This window comes from Aotus nancymaae, unplaced genomic scaffold, assembly GCF_030222135.1.
Source record: "Aotus nancymaae isolate 86718 unplaced genomic scaffold, 86718_ANA_hifiasm-v0.15.2.pri h1tg000030l, whole genome shotgun sequence".
In the NCBI taxonomy this organism is placed as follows: domain Eukaryota; kingdom Metazoa; phylum Chordata; class Mammalia; order Primates; family Aotidae; genus Aotus; species Aotus nancymaae.
In genome coordinates, this window is record NW_026988443.1 from 3303488 (window position 1) to 3325733 (window position 22246).

The 22246-nt window shown below is 41.1% G+C and overlaps 1 protein-coding gene across 1 annotated transcript in view; it reads left to right on the top strand.

The window, feature by feature from the left end:
* The window catches only part of LOC135277191 (uncharacterized), a gene marked incomplete at its 3' end in the record, with an annotated part of 232910 nt that overhangs the window by 145198 nt on the left and 65466 nt on the right, over positions 1-22246 (top strand). The window contains exons 14-16 of the mRNA XM_064382928.1: positions 12441-12484; positions 17189-17339; positions 20605-20731. Coding sequence (XP_064238998.1) covers positions 12441-12484; positions 17189-17339; positions 20605-20731 — 322 coding nt within the window. The remainder of the gene's footprint in view (positions 1-12440; positions 12485-17188; positions 17340-20604; positions 20732-22246) is intronic.

Consider the following 22246-nt stretch of genomic DNA (forward strand, 5'->3'; position numbering starts at 1 on the left):
AAGCTCTTCTCATTTTTTAAAATTCTTTTTACTTTTTTTCTGACTGGATTAATTCAAAAGACCTAACTTAAAATTCTGAGGTACTTTCTTCTGCCTGGTCTAGTCTGTTGTTGAAGTTTTCAAATGAATTTTATAATTCCTTCAATGAACTTTTTATTTATAGAAATTCTGTTTGGTTTTCTTTTTAAAATGTCTATCTCTTTGGTAAATATCTCATTTATATCCTGAATTGACTTTCTGACTTATTTGTACTAGTGTTCAGATTTTTCTTGTATCTGGTTGAACTTCTTTTCTTTTCTTTTCTTTTTTTTTGAGACAGAGTTTCGCTCTCATTACCCAGGCTAGAATGCAGTGGCGCGATCTCGGCTCACTGCAACCTCCGCCTCCTGGGTTCAGGCTATTCTCCTGCCTCAGCCTCCTGAGTAGCTGGGATTACAGGCACGCGCCACCATGCCCAGCTCATTTTTTTTTTGTATTTTTAGTAGAGATGGGGTTTCACCATGTTGACCAGAATGGTCTCGATCTCTTGAGCTTAAGTGGTTCGCCCGCCTTAGCCTCCAAGACGGCTGGATTACAGATCACTCCTTGCTGAATAGTATGATTTTGAACAGTGAATTTTTTGTTATGTAAATTATATATGAGAAACTAATTTTTAAGAAGTAAATCACTGATTTCCTCATGGAGACCATCCACTGCCCTCATCTTCCCTTCCCCCACCGTTCCTATCCCGCCCTCCCCCTACCTCCCTGAACCCTTTCTGCCTATCGCTGTGCCTTCAGGCGGGGTCCCCTCCCACTAAGCAGCGTCTCCACACAGTTGGGCGACTGCGTCTTGCGGCTTTTGGAGGGCGACTCAGGGCACAGGCGCGCCCACCACTCATCCTGTGAAAATGGACGCTCCAAGCCGTTTTTTCTCTGGTACTTCAGTTAATGGTGATGGCCGAGAAGGTTGCACGTGCTGGAACGGATGGAGGAGGACCTGGCGGGCCTCTTAATATTTAAATCCCTCCTGAAGCTTGAGTTCGTCTGCCTCTAACCTCCGGATGCTGTGGTCTCAAACCCAGGTTGACTGTCTACAGGCGCTCGTAAACGCTGAGGACTTCTGAGACCCACAGGCCTTACCCCTTTGCATGCAGTGTGACCCAAGCCCATTGCTGAACCTCACTAGGAAGGTGGCACAGTGTTACTGGTCTTGTGTGTTGTTGTGAAGGTGAACTGAAGTAGTACATCTCACTGACCTGTGCATGGGTATTGAGTCAATGGTGATCTGTACTCCAGGGTCTTTTCTGGGTCAGCTTCAAGCTGCTGCCGTTTGCTTGTCTGGGCCCCAGGTTATCAGCTACACCTAGAACTGTGAGCCCTTGCCGTTCCCCTGGTGGTAGATTCCCCTGTTTTGCACTGACGTTTCCCACCTGTGGTCATGTATGTATAAGGTAACCCAAACCTGTTGGAGATGAGACCTGAATCTTCTTTTCTCAAACACCTATCTGATAGGCCATGAGACATAAGGCCATCATCCATGGGAGATTTTGTACATTTCTTTTGGTCCACCCAGCCTTATCTTCTGCCATCTTCAACTTCTATCCCAATTTTATTCTTTTAGTCCTAACCTCAGATTCTGCATCTTTCTTCTGCAATTTCCCCCATTTCTGATTGTTTGTATAAGCCCATGAAATCTCTCCCCTTTTGACCTTCTTAGTCTAGGACCATGTTCCTTCCTCTTTCCTCAATTCTGCTGATATTCTCCCATTCAAATTTTAGTTCCTCCATTTTCTTTTCTTTTTTTTTCAGCTGGAGTTTTGCTGCATTGTTCAGGCTGGAGGACAGTGGTGGGATCTCAGCTTACTGCACCTCCACCTCCCGGGTTGAAGCAATTCTCTGGCCTCAGCCTCCTGAGAAGCTAGGGTTACAGGAACCCACCACCACACGCAGCTACTTTTAGTAGAGATGGCTTTCACCATGTCGGCCAGGCCGGTCTCGAACTCCTGACCTCAGATGACCCACCCACCTTGGCGTCTCAAAGTGCTGGGATTACAGGCATGAGCCACCTTGCCCAGCCATAATTCCTTCTAAGGCAGCCTTTGATCCCTACCCCACCAAAGAAAACCCACAGTCAACAGCATCTCAAAACTTGCGAGCCTCTTTATTACTTATCTGTTAATCCTAATGGATTTGTTTATTCAGTTTGAAAAGTATGTTATCGGAATAAATAAATTGTTATGTATCTATGTATTTGGAAAAGCAGCTGGTATCCAGAGTCAAGCCAACAGTCTCAGCACCTCTTAGATTCTGTAGCCATAGTATTGAGAAATTTACATATCTTTTTCCCTTTAGATGAAGAACCGCGGTTTTCCCAAAGAGGTGTATTTGGCAGCATTCTCACGCTCTTGCTGAGCTTCCTCTTCATGGCCTTACGCTCTGGCCTCTGCTCTTTTGTGATGGGCGTTGACACTGCTGGCCCAGAGATGTCGGGTGTACTCCGTGGCCTGGGTTGTAAATTGAAGTCTTGGATTAGAAATTGATTTTGAGGCTTGGCCAGTGACTGGAGATTGGTCACAGCAGTGGAAACAGGCTCCCGCTGGAAAGAAGAGCAACATGGTATTTTGTAGGATGCTGGCCTAGAAGCAGCAGACTGAGAGGCAGTAGGAGGCTGGTTAGGATTGGCTGAACCGCGTTGGGTTCCATTGGTCGAAATTGGCTGAGCTGGTCTGGCAGGACGTGTCAGAGATGTGTTGGTAGGAGCCGGTTGGGACAGACTGACTGCAGTCGACTGAGCTGACTTAGTAGAACCAGGTGGAGCAGGGCAAGCCACAGCAGGCCTACGTGAGGCCGGAGGGTGTGGCCGCCGAGAAACACGTCGAACTTGAGGTTTGTCCAGGGTCAGAAAGGGCAACGGTATCAACTTGACCTTCCCAGGTGGTGGCAACTCATACTGGGATGGAGATGGACACTCTTTTTCAGCACTATCATCCAGTTTCTGGGCCTTGACTTGAGTTTTCTCCGGGCCTTTCCCCTCACGTTGGGTATCCAGCCATGGTTTGAGAGCTGAGAATGGCCGAGGGTTCTGGGTGTTGCTTGAGCTTCCCAGAGTCCGGGAGGAAGAGAATCCAGTTTTCTTGTCGGTCTTTTTCCCCAGTGCATGGAAAACTTGCATGGACTCTACCACGTGCACGTCCAGGGAGCTTCGTGGCTTTTTGAAGGTGTCTCGGCTAAGCTCAGGTTGATCTTTCTTGCGCTTCATATTGGGAATGGCTTGCTTCTCTTCTACCTTGACTTTGGTCCCTGACTCCTCACTGTGTTCAGATCTTTTGGAGCTGTTCTCTCTGCTCCTTTTGGTCTTCTCCTGCCCGTGCCTCTTAGTTGTGCTGCTCCTGCTGGATGCGTGAGGTTTGTTGTGAGGTCTGTGACGTTTGTTGCTAGAATGCTTGCTCTTGTTCACAGAAGCGCCGTCACTGGCGGTAGCACCGCGAACAGTCACTTCTCCCTGTAATAGGCTCTCTGTGTCCTTTGGCTGGATTTTGGCCTTGGGAGCACCCTGGATAGGCTCGGCAGCTTTATGCTCGTTCTTCCTGACTTGATGAGAGTGACCCTTTCTGACGCTTGACTTTTCCTGCACCTGATTTACCTCGATGGCACTGGGATCTTTGGCTTTCTTTGCAGAGGGTTGGTCAAGCTCTTGTAAGGAACTGAAGCTGGAGGGGAGGGGAGTATCCTCCACCAATGTAGTGATGTCTGCAGGATCACTGCTAGACTCCATCCCATTTTCAAGTATCCCTTGGCCCTCAAGACTCAGGCTGTTCTTTCTCAGATTGGTGTTTTCGGAACCAGGCTGCTCCTCTTGGCCAAGGGGATCAATGCAGGACAGAAGCTGGTGGCTATCAGGGATTTCTAAAGGAAGCAGTGGAGGCTCTTGATTTTCTCTTGGGAACTGGTAGGCATCTAGAGGCTTTGAAAGCTTGGTTTTAATCTCATCCAAATTCTTATTCTCGGTTTTGTCCTGGCTTGGAGCCGGAGACAGTGTCAAGAGATTAGTTGGACTCTGGACTGGAGCTGTCGTTGAAATGTCGCCAAGGTCAGGTGTTGCATTACTCTCAAGTATCTGGGTATTTCTGCTACCGCAGGACTTGGAGAATTCTGAAGTTCGTGCCAGACAAAATGTCTGGCTTGGAGATTGCAATCCCAGGGAAGTATCCATCCCCAGGGAAGTTTTCATCACTACAAAGGAATCAAGGAAGAAGTCAGTCCCTGGTAAGTGAGATGCTCCCCCTACACACCGATGCAGCAATTGGATAGCTTTGTAACGTGGGCAAGGCATTTCTACTAGCTCTTCTTCATGACCATGGACAAGACCCTGCATTAGGGGATAGGCAGTGACTGTTCTCTTACTGGTTATCATTTGATGTGATTGTTTCTTGGCTTTCTTTGGATTTCATAGGGTTGTTGTAAGCCAAATAAAAAGCGAAAGTGATTTTTAAATAGGAGATGTTTTATAAAGCCTCATATTCTCATACGGGGTCCTTTCCATTCTCTCCACTCTCCTGAGGGAAAAAGAACACCCTTTACACCATATACTAGGGGAGAGAGTGGAGCCCTTCCTCGTGAAATACATAAGCAAGCCCAGATTCTGAGCCTGTTTGTTTTGGAGAGGATCTGTAAGCACAAGGTCTTAAATCCTATTGTAAGTTAAGGAAAATCAAAATGTCCCTGCGAAAATAAGAGTTCTGAAGTGCCTTCCAGAGACGCTAAAGTAATAGATTAGGGAAGGAAGTTACAGAGTGCTGGTGCAGGGGAACTGATCAGCCAGGCCACTAAAAAGTGTGGCATCTCTTGGGACTCTCTTCTGTGTGGCATAGATGGCCATTGTAGTGTTCAACTTTCCCACTGAAAAGGTGTTCTTAGATAGACTCTGAAAATGGAGAGCAATGCCCAAGAATAGTGGTTGAAGTCTCAGGACTTAAATTCTGCCTATCCATGGACTTACCACTCAGCTATCGATTTGACCCTCCCTTTCAATACTGTGTTTAATCCTCTCCTTTCTTGCTGTTTGTACTCACCTTGATTGTAGGGATTATAGGCAGACACCACTGCACCTGGCTAGCTTTCTGTATTTTTAATAGAGACCGGGTTTCGCCGTGTTTGCCAGGCTTGTCTCTAACTCTTGACGTCAAGTGTTCTGCCCGCCTCGGCCTCCCACAATACTAGGATTGCCACATGAGCCACTGTGCTCGGCCTGGAAGCATCATTCCTAAAACACATTTCTAAAATATTGATATTAAAGGCTGCCAAGTGTCATCTCTGTTCAAAAACGCAAAAGAAATAAAACAACTGAATGTGACTTCTGATAAGCTGCTTTTTCCAGGGATACTTTATTCTAGCCTGTTTCCTTCCTAGTTTCTTGATCTAAGCATTTGCTAAAACCAACTTCATTTTGCCCTATTCAGAGTAGATTTTGCTCTGTTGTCTTTCTGCTTTTCTTCTAAAATTTAAAGTGTAGTTTTTGCTCTTTAAATCATTGTGTCATTCTCCAGGGCATATCCCAAGGGTAAGTGTAGGGGACCCGGTCTTTCTTCTTTCATTTAAAATGCCAAATTCCTTACCCTAGGATATCTTGCCTCCTTATAACCCAGTAGTCTTCATTTTCTCTTTCCATCTAGTTCAGATAGGAATCTCCAAAACGTGAATATTACTTTTGTTTGTTTGAGATCTCACCTTGTCAGGCTGAAGTCCAGTGGTGCGAACATGGCTCACTGCAGCCTCAACCTCCTGGGCTTAAACAGTCCACTGATCCTCCCACCTCAGCCTCCTGAGTAGCTGGCATGCCCGCACACCTGGCTGATTTTTAAAAAAGTTTGTAGAAATGAGGTCTTGTCATGTCGCCCAGACTGGTCTGGAACTCCTAGGCTCAAGTGTTTCTCCCATCTCGGCCTCCCAAAGCACTGAGATTGCAGGCGGGAGCAACCGTGCCCAGCTGAATATTAAAAACATCACTACACATCACTAAATATCAAAGAGTGAAGTTGAAATATTAGTTAGGGAGATGTCCTCCCAAAGGGCTGAGATTACAGGTGTGAGCCACCGTGACTGGCTGAGTATTTAAAACATCACTGAATTTAAAATAGTGAAGTTGAAATATTAGTGGAGGGAGACTATTACACATGAAACACCTCAGAATATGTTGCTAGTTTTCTACGCCACTTAGGTTTTCCCTCTGTTTCTGTTGAAAGAGACACACTCAAAAAGCGTCTGCTTTCATTTTCTCTACGTGTGCCCTTTAAGACTCAGCATTAGAAAAGAAAGGGGCCAGAAGGAATAACCAATCTATTATCCTAATGTAACAGATGAGGGAACAGATTTTGTGAGAGAAGAAAAGAGTCCTCTAAAGTCACACAGCTAGTAAATGTCAAAGGCAAAAGTGAAATGAGGTCTCTAGATTTCTAGTGCAGGGAAGGAATGAGTGAGGGAAGGAATAACCATTTCTAGTGAGGGAAGGAATAACCTTCCCTGTTATTCCAAGCTGTTTGGGACTATACGGGTAAAGAAATCTGAAGTTAGGGGGAAAGAAGTCAAAGGAAAACCGTCAAGAAAGTTTCTCTCTTTACCTGACATGGTCAGAGAAGAAGAAACATCAACTGTAGATACAAGGGATGAAGAGACGATCCTAGTGGATGTCTGCGTGACTGAAGCCAAGGAGTGCGTGTGTTCAGTATAAAGGCTACTGGTCACACTGCTCACTGGCCACTTGTGATGATGCAAATCTACCCCAAGATTCTACCAGGTGGCAGTAGGCTTGGTGAGAGAATGATGTCATAAAGCAGGCAGTAGGGAGGCCAGGTTCCCAAGAAGATGGAGTTGGCTGGCAGAGGTGATAGGAAAGCTGAAACAGTAGTAAGGGGCTGAGTTCCAGGGAGGTGAAATCCTGCAAGATCATCTCAGTGTTTCTTACACATGTTCACTAATATCATTGACTAATATTTATATTTTATATGTTATATTTCACATTATGTAATAGTCCTATACATTTATAGTTGTATAGTACATACACCATATCCTTGTACAGAAAGGAAAGGGACATCTGAGCAATTTCAGTTGTTCTAAAAGCATTTCAGTGAATCTGATTAATGAATTTCCTGCTGCTTTTAAGAGCCAAAGGAAGAGATTAAAGGGCCCTCTTTTGTACCTTGGCTGAAGAACAAAGTTCACTGACTGCCCCTTGTAGGAAATGATGTGGTCCAAAGCTCCTCTCTTTTAATTTCTTCTCCTCGAATCCTACCTTCCTTCAAATTACTGTATTTCTCAACTCCAAAATTTCTATTTTTAAATTTTTATTATTTATCTTTGTTTGTATTCTCTATTGGTCAAGACATCATTCTCATACTTTGTTGTAATTCTTTAGACCTAATTTCTTTTAGTTTTTTTAATTTTAGTAAAATACATATAACAGAAAAAGTGCCATTTTTTACCCCTTTTATGCGTACAGTTCAGTAATGTTAAGCACATTCACATTGTTGTACAGGCAATCTGCAGAACTTTTTCATCTTGTTAAAGTGAAGCCGTATACTTATTACACAGCAGTTCCTCATTTCTTTCTCCCTTCCTCAGTCCCTGGCAGTTACCATTCTCTTTTCTGTTTCTATGAGTGACTACTCTATGTGCCTCATCTATGTGGATCATACAGTATTTATTTTTTTATAATGGACTGACTTCACATAGTGTTCTCAAAGTTAATCCATGCTGTGGCATTACACGGATTATAAATATTTGAAAGCATATTTATAGTAGCCAATTTGATATTAATAATATTCATATTTGTAATATAAATATAAAAATTTATATTATGAATATTTTAAAAGCATATTTCTAATAGCCGATTTGAAATCTCTGTCTAATAAATCCAACATGTCTTCCTTAGGGATGGTTTCCATTGACTTCTCTTTTTCTTTTTTGACACAGCATCTTGCTCTGTTACCCAGGCTGGAGTGCAGTGGCACACTCATGGCTCATGACAGCCTCGACCTTACCCAGGGTCAAGTGATCCACCCGCTTCAGCCTCCCGAGTAGCTGGGGCTACAGGCACATACCACCCAGGCTGGCTAATTTGTTTGCAGAGACAGGGTTTTGCCACATTGCCCAGGCTGGACTCAAGACTCCTGAGCTCAAGCAATTTGCTCGCCTTGGCCTCCCTGAGTGCTGGGCTTACAGGCATGAGCCATTGAACCCAGCTGACATCTCTTTCTTTTACTGTGTTTACACCATACTTTTTTATGTCTCCTATTTTTTTTTTGTTGAAACTGAATATTTAGAATATTATATTTATATTAAATATAATCTGATATATAATTGAATAATATACCCTTAAGGGGTTTTTGTTTGTGCTGTTGTTGTTGCTATTTGTTTAGTGACTTTCTGGTTTCATCCCGTAAAGTCTGTGTTATTTGTTAAGATGTGACCTCTGAAGTTGCTCAGTTTGTTTAGCGGTCAGCTAGTGACGAGAGATTTCCTTAAGTACTTGGACAGTAGCTCTCCCACTCTTTGCCCAAGGGGTTCTTATGTAAGTATTGAAGTGGGCCTTTCACACTTGGGCGGATGGTTTGCAGTTGTACCTTAGCCTTCACTTCCTGCTATTGCAGAGCCTGTGTCTGCCAAAGATGAGCTTCTGGGCCTTCTTGGGTCTGTCCTGGACATACTTAGAACCTGCACGTTCACATGAAATTTTGGATTCCCAGGTGTATGTGAAGGCTTTTCAAAGCCCCTGTGAATATCTCATTTCCCAGTTTTTCCATTTAAGTTTTTGGTCAGCCTCTCGTTAGTCCCAACTAGTATCATTGCCTAGGCAGCTGCAGTGCTAAACAATTGCCACTGGTTGTTTCTGGCAAGTGTCCTAAGGATAAAACTGTTCTCACAGAGTGTTCTCTGAGTTAAGTTAATTAAGGATATGGAGCTCTTCCAAGGAACTGCCAGACAGGGACAGTTCTCTGGGGATGGGGCTTTTGAAGGATAGTAATCCTTTTCTACCCGCTACAAGGTTGCTAGGCTACCGGTTTTCACAGCTACTGGCTTATGAGGCTGTTGGTTTTCAAGCTACCATGAACTTGAGAGAAAGGGATGAGTGTAAAGCAAGTTAAAATATCACAAAGCTTGTTCCGTTTACTGTGATTCAGCTGTTTTTCTCGAATAAGCACTCCTCAAATTGTTAGAAGTTAATATGTAGCATTCTGAAAAAGTTGATTTTGACAATTTTTGCTAGTGCTCTCATTGCTTTTCTGGAGGAGCAGGTTTTCAGTTTCTTACTTTATCATTCTGTAATAGAAGTGCTTCCTCCCATATTTAGTTTTGATTCTGTGACTGAATGATTTCACTGCATGCTTCTGATCCTTGTATTTTGGTTTATCACTTGTTCAGTTGGAATATATCTTCAGGTTACTTGAGTTGAAGATTTGTGTATGAGTTGTATTTTGAATTCCTTTTATATTTGAGAAGGCTTCTTAGTTGTCTGCGCCAGTAGCCTCAATATGTTTGGTTCATATGTGTCATCAGTAAAAAATTTTGAAAATATATTCCCATATATATTTAAATATAACATGTAGTAATACACACGTAAATAAAATTAGAATGTATTAGGCTCCTAATACATTCCTAACAAAGTATCACAGACTGGGTAGCTTTAAAGACAAAACAGAAATTTATTTTCTCATGGTTTTGGAGGCTAGAAGTCCAAGATCAAGGTGTCTATAGATCTGGCTTCTCCTAAGGCCTTTCTCCTTGGCTTACAGACAACGGACTTGTGGCTGTGTCCTCGGGAGATGATCTGTGTGCATGCATTCCTGTGGGGGGGGAATCTCTTTCTTCCTCTTGTAAGGGTACTAGTTGTATTAGATTAGGGGCCCACTCTTACCTTCATTTAACCTTAATTACCTTATTAAACACCCTGTCTCCAAATGCAGTCTTCACCCTGACTGCATTTGAGACAGAGTTGGGGAGTTAGGGCTTCTGTCAATTTTGAGGGGGCACAATTTAGTCCATAACAAAGGTATATACAATAGAGACATAATATATATGTACCAGTGTGCTAATATCATGTACTTTATGTAAAACACAATCGATTTTAAAAGATAATTATATTTTCGGTGAAAGCACTGTGTTCTAATTAGATAATTGTTTTTAACTTCATAATATGTCAATCGCAGCTTATTATAGAAACAAAAGTGTCAACTTCGTTATTTTCGTGTGGTTCATACCTTTGCCTATACCCTTTTCAATGATATTTTGCAGGAATCTTTTTAAGCCACTCCTCCCATTTGTCATGTTAGGCACTGTGAGCCCAGAAAATTGGAGACAGTTAATTTAAAAAGTTTATTTTGCCAGGGTTGAGGGTGCGCACCAATGACACAGCCTCAGGAGGTCCTGATTACATGTGCCCAAGGTGGTCAGAGCACAGTTTGATTTTATATATTTTAGGGAAACCTGAGACATCCATCACCATATGTAAGGCGAACATTGGTTTGGTTTGGAAAGGTGGGACAACTGGCTGGAGAGGGCTTCCAGGTCACAGGTAGATAAGAGACAAAGGGTTGCATTCCTTTGAGTTTCTGATTAGCCTCTCCAAAGGAGGCAATCAGATAATGCATTTACCACAGTGAGCAAAGGGGTGACTTTGAATAGAATGGGAGACAGGTTTGCCCTAAGTAGTTCCCAGCTTGACTTTTTCCTTTAGCCTAGTGATTTTGGGGACCCAAGATGTTTTCCTTTGGCAGCACACATGGACTGCAATGTGCTGTAATTACAGTTAAGGCAGATAAGTGAGGGCACCACAGGCGGCCTTTGACATTATGGAACTTGTACTCTTCTCTCAGAATATCTCACATAAATGATATGCATACCAAGTGAAGACATCAATTCCATTTTACATATTAAATATTTACAAGCTAATTTTTTCTGGTATTTGTAAATCAAAAAGATAAATACAAATACTAATATTTTCTACTTCCACTTTGGTGGGGTCATTTTCCACTTTTATAACCATTGGTCTAAATAGATAAACAAATGTCTTCACAAATGGGGTAGTAGGTTCACAACTGTTCATTTTGTTGTTATGCATCATATCTTATATATGTTACATATATTAGATGTATTCAAGATTGTAAAATATTTTAAACTAGTGATAATTTTGCTTGAAAATTCTATAGGTGTTATTCTAACGACATCGTCATTTCTGTTGCACAGGAGGAGGAATCTAAAGCTTTTCAATCCATAGTGTCAGGGCCTTCTAGAATATTTTTATTCCTTTAATTATTCCCTATTGTAATTTACTGTGACCTCTTCTTTGGTTATATCAACTAGCTATGAATTGCATCTCTTAATTTCTCCCGTATTTATCCCCTACATGGCTCTAAAGCCCTTTTTCTTTTGTGTCCCGAACACTTTTCTCAAGTTTGTCTTTATCACTGGTTTAATTTCTGTAGTTGAGGATATAGAGGAAAAGCAAACTCAGTTTCTTCTGCTGCACTCTTATAACACAGAACACTTCTGACCAAATGCGTGGGGTTTTTCTCCACACGCCAAGCAAACAGTTCTTCAGTAGCAGACAACAGCTGGGTGTCCTCTAATTCAATTCTGACACTGTCTACATGGAGGCAGCGTCAGATCCTACAGGTTGAGCACTCAGTCCCACAAGACTGCCTCCCACTTCAGATGCCAGTCGTGAGTTGGCTTCCAGAACGTGTGACCAACCAGTTATAAATTGCAGTTCCCACAAGCCCCTTCTCAGGTTTGCTTATTGCGAGAGCAGCTCTCAGAGCTCAGGGAAACAGTATTTTAAAGAATACAAACAAACAGCACAGGAGCTTCCATCCCAGTGGAGTTGGGGTCCACCAGCCTCCTTGCACCTGGATGTGCTCATATTCACCTTCCTGGAAGCCTCCTGACCTTAGTCCTTTCAGGTTTTTAATGGAGGCCTCATCACATAGGCATGATTGATTAAATCACTGGCCATTGATGATCAACTCAACTCTTAGCCCCTCTGCCCTCCCCAGGGGTTGGGGTGAGGGACTGACAAGTCCTCAGTCCTCTAATAATGCCTTGGTCTTTCCTGTGACCAGCCCCCATCCTGAAACTACAGAGGGACTGCCGGCCACCAGACAGTCACTAGCGTATAAAATGATACTTAACCACTTTGTTGATTCCAAGGATTTTAGGAGTTGCCTGCTAGGAAATAAACAGATGAAAGTTAAATGTATATTTCACAGTATCATAATAGTATTAATTGTGTGTGGCTTTCAGAGCTGATTTTAGTTATGTTATTTTATCTTTGTTTTCTGGTGTGGAAAATTTCAACCACAGCAAAAGCAGAGAAGATAGTATAGTGAAGTATAATGAATCCTATGGAGTCATCACCCAGCTTTAATGTCTTCTTTCATCTATTTCTTCCCATTCTCCCACACCCAGCCTCTGATTATTTTGAAGCAGATTCCAGACATCACCATCTTTTCGTAAGTATTTCAGTGTCTGTCTACAAAAAATAGACACTTTTTAAAAAGCATAATCATACTATATCATACCTAAAGAGGACAGTTACCTAGTCATGTGTAGTGAACTCTGTTGTAGTCTATTCCTGGCTTGCCTCCAGACATCTGTAGTTCTTCTCTTCAGAAATTATTTATTTATTTTTGAGACAGAGTCTTGCTCTGTCACCCAGGCTGGAGTGCAGTGGCCCAGTCTTGGCTCACTGCAACCTCTGCCTCCCGGGTTCAAGTGATTTTCCTGCCTGAGCCTCCCGAGTAGCTGGGACTACAGGTGCACGCCACTACGCCTGACTAATTTTTGTATTTTTGATAGAGATGGGGTTTCACCATATTGGCCAGGCTGGTATCAAACTTCTGACCTTGTGATTCACCCACCTTGGCCTCCCAAAGTGCTGGGATTACAGGTGTGACAGAAATTATTATTGAAGAACGATTCTCAGTGTACATTCCTCCCACGGTTCATCCCACCGTGACTTCACATTCCTAGGAATGTGTTGTATCACAGCTATTTCCATTTCCAGTCATACCTCATAGGTAGGAATTTATAGCCCTAGGATTGATATAGAAAATCTTTTAGTTGGGGAGAGTAAAGGAGAAACAGCCTGAATTATTTTTGAAAGCAGCTCTGGATGTGGGCAGTAGAATCCCTGCTCTGAAGGTAGGGTAAGAAGCAGAGGTTTGATAGCTACAAAGCTCTTAATTGTAATTTTCGTCCTTCCATGGACTCAGCAGTTTGCCTTGGAGCTTCATCTGAGTAGTGATTAGCAGAAATTATTTTCTGCCAGAATACTGATGAGTATTTCTGATGCTGTTTAAATTCTGAATGTCTTTTTATGCTTTGGTAAACCAGAAAGTATCTGAGACAGGTCTCAATCAATTTAGAAGTTTAGTTTGCCAGGGTTCTCCACAGATGATTTTGAGGGCTTCAGTATTTCAAGGGGAATGGGCAGATATTGGGGAAAGAGGTAGAAATTTTAAACGGTCTGGGTAGATAAAAGACAAAAGGTATGGGTAAATAAGAAACGGTTGCGTTCTTTTGAGTCTTTGATCAGCCATTCACATGTGAGAGGGGGGCAGAGGAATAGTCACGGATTCATCTAGCTTAGTGAATCTGTATTTCTGTGTAAGATAAAATAAACATAGTGCACAGGAAGCCATCAGGTATGCATTTGTCTCAGGTGAGCAGAGGGATGAGTTTGAGTCCTGTACATGTAAAGATAAAGCTATTAATTTACATTGCTGGGGTAAAATTCAACAGAACTGTTACAGGGTAAAGATCTTGGGGCCCACAAGGAATTTCTAAGTGGGGGTATTGTGAGGGAGGTATGTAGCTTTTTTTGTCTTTGTAGCTATCTTATTTGGGAACAAAATGGGAGGCAGGTTTCCGAGACACAGTTCCCAGCTTGTCTTTTCCCTTTGGCTTAGTGAGTTGGGGGCCCTGAGATTTACTTTCATTTCACATTTTACTAAGGAAAAGAGAAAGGCAGGCAAATTGGGCACAAATTTAGCCTAAATCTGCCTCCTTACATAATAATATCTTACGTTTGGCCTAAAGGTTTCCTCTTACAAAGTAAACTGCCGCCTAACTAGATGTGTAAATAGAGTATTCTTACACTAGTCACAGATTTTCATCAAGTCACAGGAAGTCAGCTGTTCAAACTGTGTTTAAATAAAGCAAACACCAAGCTGTAACCAGTCCCACTGTTTCTGTACATCACTCTCTGTTTTCTGTATGTCACTTTCCTTTTTCTGTCCCTAAATATTACCAGACCATATGCCAGGGTATCTCTGAACCTGTTCTGGTTCTGGGAGCTGCCCAATTTGAGACTCGTTCTTTGCTCAATTAAACTGTTAAATTTAATTTATCTAGAGTTTTTATTTTAATAGGCATCACTGATTTTCTCTCCTTATACTCTAGGTATTTTGTAATACAGGTTTTAAAACCTCCTTTGTAATTCAGAAATGTTTCTTTATTAATTTTCCTACTTTTTAAAAGCTCCAGTGTCTTAAAATTTTAAGAAAAAAAATTACTTGTTCAGCTCTGACAGCCATTTCTAAAACACATCCAACATATATGAACTACCTTTGATTAGACCCATTTAGGATAGACTTTTTTCCTTAGCTAGTGTTAAAAAATTATTCATGACGCTTGTTAAAGGTAGCAAGGATTACTTTATTGGGAGACTAGGTATAAGAAACACTGCAATGGGCTTTTGCAGTGGTAGGGAGAATGAGTGGGGAGTCAGTAGAGGGAAAGTTTTTAAGAGGAAACATTGGTGTTATGAGGGACTCTCACTAGAAGGACACAACAAAACTCTTGCTGAAGAGAGGCCGGGGTGAAAAGACACTGGGTTGGGAGTGAGAACAGATTGAAAGGGTGTGGGACATTTTCACTAACCTGACTAAGCAGGATTCGTGCTCAAATTGGGTTCTACAAAGACAGAGGAAAGGCTCACGGCCTAGTTGAGCAGAAGACTCGAAAGAGCCTGACTCAAGTTTGGGTCAAAAGGGGAGCGTCTTTGTCATTAGATAATAGTTTTAACTAAGATTACCACATTTTCCATGTATAGAGAGTTTGTTTGTTTGAGATGGTATTTTGCTCTGTCACGCAAGCTGGAGTGCGGTGGCGTGATCTCAGCTCACTGCAACCTCCACCTCCAAGATTCAGGCAATTCTCATGCCCCAGCCTCCCGAGTAGCTGGAACTACAGGTGCGTGCCACCACACCTGGCTAATTTTTATTTATTTTTTGGTAGAGATGAAGTTTCACCATGTTGGCTAGGCTAGTCTCAAATGCCTGACCTCAACTGATCTGCCCACCTCAGCCTCCCAAAATGGTGAGATTACAGGCGTGAGCCACCACATCTGGCCTGTAAACAGTTTTCAGATAATTTGTAGACAATAAGACCACTGTTAACCAATTTGATACTGAACATAATTAGTTTTCTTTAATTACTTGAAAGTACTTGTTTTTTAGTGACATTAAACATTGTTAAGTCTGGTGAAAATGTGAAATTAGAGCTTTCTGGGAATTGTATTCTGGGAGTTTCCAGTAACAATTAATGTTTAACAAAATTCAAAATTTTGTATGAGGCCTAGAATTAAGACTAACTTGGGGTTGGGTATGGTAATCTGAGCACTTTCAGAGGCCAAGGTGGGTGGTTTGCTTGAGGTGAGGAGTTTGAGACCAGCCTGACCAACATGGTGAAACCCCATCTCTACTAAAAATACAAAAATTAGCCAGGCGTGGTGGTGCGCACCTGTAATCCCAGCTACTCAGGAGGCAAAGATTGCAGTGAGCTGAGATCATGCCACTTGCACTCCAACTTGTGTGACAAAATGATACTTTCTCAAAAAAACAAAACTAGGGGTAGTTTTGAAAATAAATAAAACTTCAGAAAGAATCAGAAGGTAGGAAAAACTGCTTATGTAGTTAAATTGTGGCTGGTGAGTACATTAGTCATTTTATTGCCTTTTTGAATATGTATGGCAACCCTGTTTATATTAATTGGGCCTAAGTGAAAGTGTTAATATGTTTAAGGTTTGGAACATGTAGAAGCTATTGGTGCCTTACTAAAGTCCTACACAGGCCCCTTAGCAATAAGTGCCTGTGACTCGAAGCTCTTTAACGTATGGTTGCACATTTTAAGACTCCAAGTTGACTGGTAAATTATCTGATGTATCTAATTCAAATATTTCTAAGAGCTGTTGTTGGGTGCAGTGGCTCATGCTTGTAATCCCAGCACTTTGGGAGGCCAAGGCAGGTGGATCGCTTGAGGCCAGGAGTTCAAGACCACCCTTGCCAGCATGATGAAACCCCATCTCTACTAAAAATACAAAAGTGAGCCGGGCATGGTGGTGCACACCTGTAGTCCCAGCTACTCGAGGCTGAGGCAGGAGAATCACTGGAACCCAGGAGGCAGAGGCTGCAGTGACGGCACTCTAGTGAGACTCTGTTCTTTTTTTTTTTTTTTTTTTTTTTTTTAAAAGAGCTATTGATGTTTTGCTTATTATAAGTGGCAGTGTTTTTGCATTAAGCCATTTTTAAATAGTGATGCTTTTTTTTTTTTCTCTATCAGAATATAGTACCATAGTGATTTTTATTGTAATTTAACTCATAGTAAAGTTTACTCTTATTTGGAATTCTCCTTTTGGTTAAATAATTTATACCAGACTTTCTGAAACTGTTTGAGAAGGATTATATGGGTTATTATTTTACTGGTTATCTGAGAATTTCAAAAGACTTTACACATTTACTTTATATTCCCATAGCAGTTTAGATAGGGTGTGTTCCCAAGATGGAAACTGGTTCTGCAGGACTGGAGACTTAGGATGGCCACACAGTGAATCATTAATAAACAGATTTTCGAATAAAGCTTGAAAGTAATTTCTTGATAATCAACACAATGCAAGAGAAAAACAAGTAATTTCTGTTGCTTTGTGCTATTATATTTTCAGAAATGTTGACGCTGAACATGTTTTATTTTTTAAAATTATGTAGAATGTAGAGAATACCAAGAATAATGCTCAGATGTTAGTTTTATCTGTTTTTTAAACTAACTATTCTGAGCAGAAATATCAACCTTGCCAGTACATCATGTGTGTTTTCACTTATATGCAGCCTTCTGTTGGAACTACTAAATTTTTTAAAATGTTTTTTGTTCTCCCCTAGGTGTTGGATCCTGAACAAAACCATAACTTCACCGATCATTATCTAAATGTGGCCTTTGACCTTTCTCAAGTTCTTTTTATAGCTACCGCCAACACCACTGCCACCATTCCAGCTGCCTTGTTGGACAGAATGGAGATCATTCAGGTTCCAGGTACTTGAATCTTCAGTGAAATCATTATTTGATATATCTTGCCTTTCTGACCATAACCCTTTAAAATTAGTCATGCTGTGGAGCGTTGACTAAGGAAGTTCCTTTGCCAACATACAATCTGCAGAAGTTCTGAGGAATGTATATAAATCAGCTTTTGTGTAGCTTCAGAATCTGGAAGAGCAAAATAACGAACGTTGACAACAACAATTTCACATTTAATTTAGCATTAAAGAATGATAATTTTATGACAAATAAGACATTCTTCTTTAAAGTAATTTCTAAAATTACAGGCCGGGTGTGGTGGCTCACGCTTGTAATCCCCGAGGCGGGCAGATCACTTGAGGTCAGGAGTTCGAGACCAGCCTGGCCAACGTGGGGAAACCCATCTCTACTAAAAATACAAAAATTAGCCAGTCATGGTGGTGTGCACCTGTAGTCCCAGCTACTCAGGAGGCTGAGGCAGGAGAATCCCTTTTACCTGGGAGGCAGAGGTTGCAGTGAGCTGAGATCACATCACTGCTCTCCAGCCTGGGTGACAGAGTAAGACTCAAAAAAAAAAAACAATAACTGAACTTTCTCATAAAATCTGGCTTCACTTTTATATTAAAATACATAACTTTTAAATTCCTCTTGAATCTATCAAATAGTTACATTTTTTTAATGTCTTCTTCAGTTACTGGAATGTGTGAAATGTATTCCTTCAGTTACTAAAACTAGATTTTAAACTACAGCATTTTCACTTTATTTTAATTGTGCAGAATTGTTTTTCCCTGGAAGAGATCAAATATCTGGGGGGGGTTTTTTGAATGTAGAGTAAAATCTAAATGTCTTTATTTATTTATTTATTTATTTATTTATTTATTTATTTAGAGACAGAGTCTAGCTCTGTTGCCCAGGCTGGAGTACCGTGGTACGATCTTGGCTGACTGCAACTTTTGCCTCCCAGGTTCAAGGGATTCTCGTGTGTCAGCCTCCCAAGTAGCTGAGATTACAGGCGCCTGTGACCACACCCAGCTAATTTTCGTACTTTTAGTAGAAACAAGATTTCACCATGTTGGCCAGACTGGTCTTGAACTCCTGGCCTCAAGTGATCTGCCTGCCTTGGCCTCCAAAAGTGCTGGGATTATAGACGTGCGCCATGGTGTCCAGCCTAAATACCTTTTCTTATTTCCACGTGTCCAGCCTAAATGTCTTTTTTTATTTTTTTGAGATGGAGTCTCACTCTGTCACCCAGGCTGGAGTGCAGTAGCACAGTCTTGGCTCACTGCAACCTCTGTGCCTTCTGAGTTCAACTGATTCTCGTGCCTTAGCCTCCTGAGTAGCTGGGACTCACTTGGTGCACACCATCACAGCTGGCTAATTTTTGTATTTTTAGTAGAGACGGGGTTTCGCCATGTTGGCCAGGCTGGTCTCGAACTCCTGACCTTAGGTGATTCATCTGCCTTGCCCTCCCAGAGTGCTAGGATTACAGGCATGAGCCACCACACCCAGCCCTAAATCTCTTTAAGATTCTAAATGTAATCTAAATGAATTTTTCATGTTAATCTCAAATACATTTTTACAGCTAAGTGAATTATAGTTGGATTTCTTAATTATCTGCTAGCATTTCAGGTTCCTATATTTAGTTTTGAAATATGGTAGAGTAAAAAGTTAATTGTGAATACTTAAAGTCTAAAGTAAATAGGTAATGAGACTAAATTCCCTGGAAACTCCAAGTTATCGCAGAAAATCCATTAGATATACTAAAGTAAAGTGAAAGAATCAGGACAGCTGCTGCAGAGGAGAACATATAATGCCACCTTCTTCCGCTGGCAGATTCAGCTGTCCAATCTTCTAGCTTTCCTGGTGTTTACTAACCTCCTCTTTCCATTCAAAAAGTGCCTTATCAATTCATATTTTTGATTTTTGCTTGTTAAATGGAAAGGGACATTAGATCGAATTTTGTCTTACAGGATTTAAAGACAAAGAAAATCTGTACTGATTCAGGCTATTATATAAGAACATAAAGTCTTTTAAATATGCTATATATATATAAAAATACATATATATACACATATACAAATACATATACACACACGTATATATACCATCATGTGGAGGGAAAAACCTTTTATAGGGACATCTTAGGTTTTCTCTTTTTGCTACAATTTATTTTATAGTCATAGTTCTGGAAACAGTATCTTTAGAGCCCTTCCCTTGGAAACTCACTGCTTATTTAATTGAAGGGTGTGTGTGTGTGTGTGTGTGTGTGTGTGTGTGTTTCAAGTATAGATCAAATTATGCTAAAAAGATGCATTTATTTTTCTATTTGAAATCTCAGAGGGTTTGAGGACAAAGAGATAATTGTCTCTTAAGGTTTGAGGTTTTTTCCTCTTCTTTGGGAGATATATCATTTAATCAGAAGACTTTCAAACACTGTGCCTAGTAAATGCTTGTTTTGTTTGTGAAAAAGTCGGAAATGTTAAAAATTATTGATTTAGATTAAATTTCTTTTTCTTCCTTTGTTTTTTTTTTTTTTTTTTGAGACTGAGGCTCTGTTGCCCTGACAGAGGCTGGAGTGCAGTGGCATGATCTCAGCTCAGTGCAACCTCCACCTCCCCACTGAAGCTATTCTTGTGCCTCAGCCTCCAGAGTAACTAGGACTATAGGTGTGCACAACCACATCCAGCTAATTTTTTGCATTTTTAGTAGAGACAGGGTTTTGCCATGTTGCCCAGACTTGTCTCAAATTCCTAAGCTCAAGTGATCCACCCGCCTCAGCCTCCCAAAGTGCTAGGATTACAGGCGTGAGCCAACGTGCCTGGCCAGAATAAATGTATTTATTGTAATTATAGTCTCATTTGAAATAATACTTAAATTTGTTCTAAACTGAGATCTATTTAATCTACATTTGAGTCATTCAAAAAGCATAGCATTGGCCGGGCTCAGTTGCTCATGCCTGTAATCTCAGCACTTTTGGGAGTCTGAGGCTGGTGGATCACTTGAGGCCAGGAGTTTGAGACCAGCCTGGCCAACATGGCAAAACCCTGTCTTACTGAAAGTACAAAAATCAGCCAGGCATGGTTGTGTATGCCTGTCATCCCAGCTACTTGGGAGGCTGAGGCAGGAGAATCGCTTGAACCCACCAGGTGTAAGTTGCAGTGAGCTGAGATTTCGCCACTGCACTCCAGCCTGGGTGACAGAGCAAGACTCTGTCTCAAAAAAAAAAGCATGGCATGATGGGAGCCATGTGAATAATTGCGAAACAAGATCTCTTCTTTTCCAGGGTATACACAGGAGGAGAAGATAGAGATTGCCCATAGGCACTTGATCCCAAAGCAGCTGGAACAACATGGGCTGACTCCTCAACAGATTCAGATCCCTCAGGTCACCACTCTTGACATCATCACCAGGTTAGTTAGCCATCCTGAGGCTTCATTAACTCCAGGCACATTTTGGGTATTTAGTGAGTTACCAAACCTAGGACAGAGAGTATCAATATTTGAGTTTTTCATCTTTTGAGGTATTTCACAATCTCCTGAAAAGGAGATTATATTACTGGCATCCCATAGCATCTATTTCTCTTTCTTCACCAACTTCCAGCAGGCATCATATAACTATTGATTTACACCGTTCTCTATACTAGGCAGAAGTTTACAGAGAAACCATTTGGAATAGGTACAGCTAAAGCTGTAACAATTTATAGGAATTTTATGCTTTGTCACAATAGCAGTATAAGGGGTTAATTTGATAATTTAAAAACCAAAATACATGGCAAATATAGAGATACTTTTTATGCCCAGGATCTTGAATGTTGTTGAATTATCTTAAGAGGTGATATGCTACTTTCAGATATCTGATATAAGTTACTCTGTTTTCTTTTCTTCTCTTTGGCTGAGAGATTTTTAAAGTCCTTGGAATTTTGATCTTCAGAACTAACAGTGGAACAATAGAGAAGGTACCTTCCCAAGTTTAGTACCAAATGCTTAAGCCTGTAGCAAGCAGTGAGTAACTTATCTGAATAGAGCATTGCTTAGTCTAATTTATAGATTCCCTGTTTGAATGGAAAATATACTCTGTTGAGAATTTATATCCACCACAGCCTCTTACAGTTTTCCTGGCTCGGTATTACAGATCCATTGCATCATCCAGCAAGTGGTGTCAGGCTGCCAGGCTCTCCTCATGCGGTCCTTTTCTAGTACCTACTGTTTTTAAGAGATGTGAAGTATCCCTCTATTTTGAACTTTACTTAGAGTTTGGCCATACTGCCTTTTGATCTATGCCTTCTCATGGATCTACTTGGATTTATATACAAAACAGTAAGACTACGTCTTACCTGAGGGTTCCTTTTCTTAGTTTGTTTTGTGATTTGCTGTGTGGATAATACCAGGAGAAATAAATTAGGTGATTTATATGCCTGAGTCTTCCAACAATGTCATTATTCCAGATAACACCCATGATGCCTTTGGGTAACATTCAATAAGTCATTTAACCTTTTTGATAGCTGCCCCGTCTGTAAAATATGAGGGATGGAGAAAAATCCAGAGCTTATCTGAATAATAATGATTCTGAAGAGGGATCATTATTTGCATTTCCCAATTGTTGCCTGGAGAACTATTTCTTTTTTATATATACTTGTTAACTTAGAATATCAGATCTTTAAAGCTGTGGACATGAGGAAATCTCTGAGCAGTTTTGTTAGTTTTGATATTGTTTTTAAAAACAACACAAATATCTACTACTCCATTTACCAAACTTAGGATATAGAGTATCAGTATTTGAGTTTTTCATCTTTTGAGATATGTCACACTCCTAGACCCTAATGTTCTAGTCTTTCTTATCTCCAACTATAACTCACCTACTTGAATACTTCCAGTCCCAGTATCCTTAATGCTAGCTAATAACTACCTCTTCGTGAGTAATTCTAA